This window comes from Plasmodium cynomolgi, chromosome 7 (assembly GCF_000321355.1).
Source record: "Plasmodium cynomolgi strain B DNA, chromosome 7, whole genome shotgun sequence".
Classification (NCBI taxonomy): Eukaryota; Apicomplexa; class Aconoidasida; order Haemosporida; family Plasmodiidae; genus Plasmodium; species Plasmodium cynomolgi.
The window spans coordinates 560976-564635 of record NC_020400.1 but is presented as its reverse complement, the minus strand read 5'-3'; the positions used below and the strand labels follow the sequence as shown (position 1 = coordinate 564635).

At 43.7% G+C, this 3660-nt stretch overlaps 1 protein-coding gene across 1 annotated transcript; it reads left to right on the top strand.

The window, feature by feature from the left end:
* Nucleotides 1-1587: 1587 nt before the first annotated feature.
* PCYB_072180 (phospholipid or glycerol acyltransferase) lies at nucleotides 1588-3234 on the top strand (the record flags this gene model as incomplete). Its single annotated transcript, XM_004221615.1, has 4 exons — nucleotides 1588-1821; nucleotides 1961-2018; nucleotides 2145-2719; nucleotides 2944-3234. The coding sequence occupies 4 exons, from the start codon at nucleotides 1588-1590 to the stop codon at nucleotides 3232-3234; spliced, it is 1158 nt and encodes a 385-aa protein (XP_004221663.1).
* Nucleotides 3235-3660: the final 426 nt, after the last annotated feature.

Below are 3660 nucleotides of genomic sequence, written 5' to 3'. Positions count from 1 at the left end.
ATAATCTGAATAATTTTCTCATTTTCCATCAAGTTTTGCGTTCCATTGCGCTTTTTTTTTTTTTTTTTGGCGAGTTATTTTGATGCATATATATTGTACATATATAGTATATATATTGTATATATGCTGTACATATATTGTACATATATTGTATATATATTGCATCCACCGTGTATGAAATGTCAATTTTATGAAAATCTGCATAAGTTTTTAACTTGCGTGATATGATACGACATATGATAACACGCCATTAGCAAAGCGGAACAGTATCCCTGTAATTCGCCATCGTGAAAATGTTAACGCTGCATGACGCATAGGTTGACAACGCCATCGACGCATGTCATATATTAAATGACGCCGCATTATACGAGGCTACACTATACTATGCCGCATTGTATTATGCCTCGCTATGTTATATTTTATCATACTGTAATGTACTGTGCTGTATCATATCATGCCGTGCTACATTTATTGCCTTTCGATGCATAATGACACGTGATAACACGTTGTAACAGTAAAAGAGGGGAAAATCGCAAGATTCGTTTTGCCTTTTTTTTTTCCCGTTTCGTTTCGCTGTCTGTTTGTTCCCCTTTTTTTTTGCGAGCATTTTGCACCTTTTTAGTTGCACGTTTTTTTTTTCTGACGTGGTTTATCGTTTGATATTTTCCTCAGGGGATATTATATACAGCAGCACATGTGCATTCCGTGCACGACGACTCGCGCGACTACATGTGCATGAATGCATTCGTCCGAGCAGGGCTGTAATTCCGCTGCGCGTACCGCTGCCACGACGTAGCACATATGAGAATTATCAACACCAAGGGGGAAGAAACATCCAACTGAACTTCATCCCTTTTTTGCCACATATAACCCGTGCGAGTATTCCCACACAAAGTGCACACGCGGATACGAAGTTTTGTGCGAGAAGATACTCCCCACGTAGATTATTCACTCCATCCCACTGCGCGATTGCAAAAAGGCCCAGTAGCAGTGGTGGAAGAGAACGAAGCGGTTACCCAAAAATTTGTCAAGGTGAATCCTGTCAAGGTGAGTCCTGTGAAGGTGAGTCCTTTGAAGGTGAATCCTGTGAAGGTGAATCCCGCCGAAGTGAATCCCGCCGAAGTGAATCCCGCCGAAGTGAATCCTGTGAAGGCGAATCCTGTGAAGGCGAATCCTGTGAAGGCGAATCCCGCCGAGGTGAATCCCCCCAAAGCGAACCCCCCCAAAGTGAACCCCCCCAAAGTGAACCCCTCCAAAGTGAATTCCGCCAAAGTGAAGCCGGAAAAGGTGAACTCAGCCAAAGTTCACGCATCATCCGAGCGAGCGACCCCAGCGAAAGACATAGACATAGAGGTCGGGCGGCAGCACGGCGAGAAGAGCGGAAGTGACAAGCACAGCGGAAGCGACAATCACAGCGGAGAAAAACGCAGTAACCAAAACAACCAAGGAGGAAATCAAAACGAAAACGTAAAGGGGGAGAAAAAAATGATAAAGAAGCTTGTGTATCACATCGTGGCATATATTATTTTTGCACTTCATTTTAAATTATTCATTTCAAAAGTTTTTTACGCAAAATGGACATGGGACATGTATCATATCTATTTTTGTGTGGCCACATTTTATGTTAGTTTGGTGACAATTTATGCCATTGCTGTTTTTTGTAATTTGTACAAGTTCGATTTGAAAATTTATCCTGTTGAAGAAATACAGTCATGTAAGAATTATGTGAACAAGAAGAATCTGCACCCCTACTCCTCCTTCGAGAGGTTGGATTTGGTCAACATGAAATTTTTCAAGCTACTCTATGGCGCGATCTTTATGGTAATGCTAGCTGCGGATGAAGAAGCACTACGGAAATATGGGCCAAAAGAAAAAAGCCCTATTTCCACACGCAGTACAACATGGCACAATCACACATAATACGCGTGCACACCCAATTTCTTTTCCCCTTCGCGAATAGGCCTCCTGGAAAATAATAGCTCAGCTGGTGCTAGCCGGGACCAATATTCTCGTTTGTTGTAAGTATGCACGAGAGGATAAACTGGGCAGATAAACCGCAGCTCAGCGGAAGTGCTACACTGTTGTGGCAGTGTGGACATACCCCCCCTTTTTTTCACGTATCACCCCCCATTCCACCCTTGCAGTCCTGTTCTCATTCGTGATGGGAAAGAATAAAGAAGACCAAGAAAACACAATCGTAAGAATTTACTTAAAATTTCTCAAGTTCATTTGCAGAGCATCCTTATGGCTTTTCGGAATTAATGAAATAGAAAGCCACTACCTGTGTGATATGGATTGGCCAAAAAATATCGTTGCGAATCACGTGTCTGCCCTGGACCCCTTTTATTTTATAAGTGAACATGCATGCAGTTTTGTTGCCAAGAAATCCCTTCGCAAGGACTTAATTGTTGGACTTAGTGTTATAGCCTTAAGGTGTGTATTCGTGTACAGAGAAAAATCAGAGGATCGAAAAATCGCCTTGGAAAGCATCAAGGAAAGACAGCTGATGGTAGAAGAGAAAAAATATAATTTCCCATCTTTTGTTATATTTTCTGAAGGAACCACATCCAATGGGATGCAAATCATTGAGCAGAAAAAAGGGGCCTTTTTTTCTCTCCTCCCCGTCACCCCTGTTTTGCTGGTGTACGACTACGACTTTTTTAACCCCTCCTACGACATTTTGCCCTTCACTTGGTGGCTCATCCTTATTGCGTCCAATGTGAGTGGCCCTTCCGGCGGCGCATTGTGGCAGTGCGCCATAGCGATGCGTCATAGCGGTGCGCCATATCGATGCGTCATAGCGGTGCGTCATAGCGATGCGTCATAGCGGTACACCATAGCGGTGCGTCATAGCGGTGCACCATAGCTCTGCTTTTTATCCGCTCATCTTAGCCGCCTAATTAAGGCGCCCATTTCACCCGCGCGTTTCCCCCACCCCCGCAGTACCAAAGCATGTCCCTCAAAACGTACTGGCTGCCCAAGGTCTACCCACCAGACAAAAAGAAATTTCCGAACATGACGGAGGAAGAACGCATAAACGTTTTCCATGACGAAGTGTCCAAAATTATGTTCCAAAATATGAAGAAGTACAACCCCAAGGCGCCCCAAAATATAGACGACTATAACGACTGGCCAGGATCGCTACGTATAAAACTGGAGTTCTTTCAAGCCGCCCTGGGGAACATAGCCACCAAGTATTTAATTAACGAAAAGAGTCGAAGTGAAAAAAAATAATTTTACGAAATTAAGAGAAGAGAGTAGTGTTGCCCACCCAACGCGCGTGCCCGATTTTCCAGTATGTTATGTTCGATCATGAGCGATTTTAATGCCATCGTTTACCCGATATAGTGTGCTAGTGACAACGACAGCAGTATGACAATGATAATAACTTCAGCCGCAGCAGTAGCAGCGGCAGTAGCAGCAGTAGCAGCAGTAGCAGCAGCAACGCAGCAACATCAGACATAACAAGAACAAGAAGAACAAGAAGAACAACAACAGCTACTACTTGCACCTTCATGGCGGCCCTCCGCATGATAGCAATTTGCATGATGATCATCCCCTGGGAAGTCATCCGTTTGATAGCCCTCCGCATGGTGTGGTCAGCCTGATGATAGTCATGCGCATATTATCGTCGTCATGTTTTAGTTTTGTTTTTAAAAA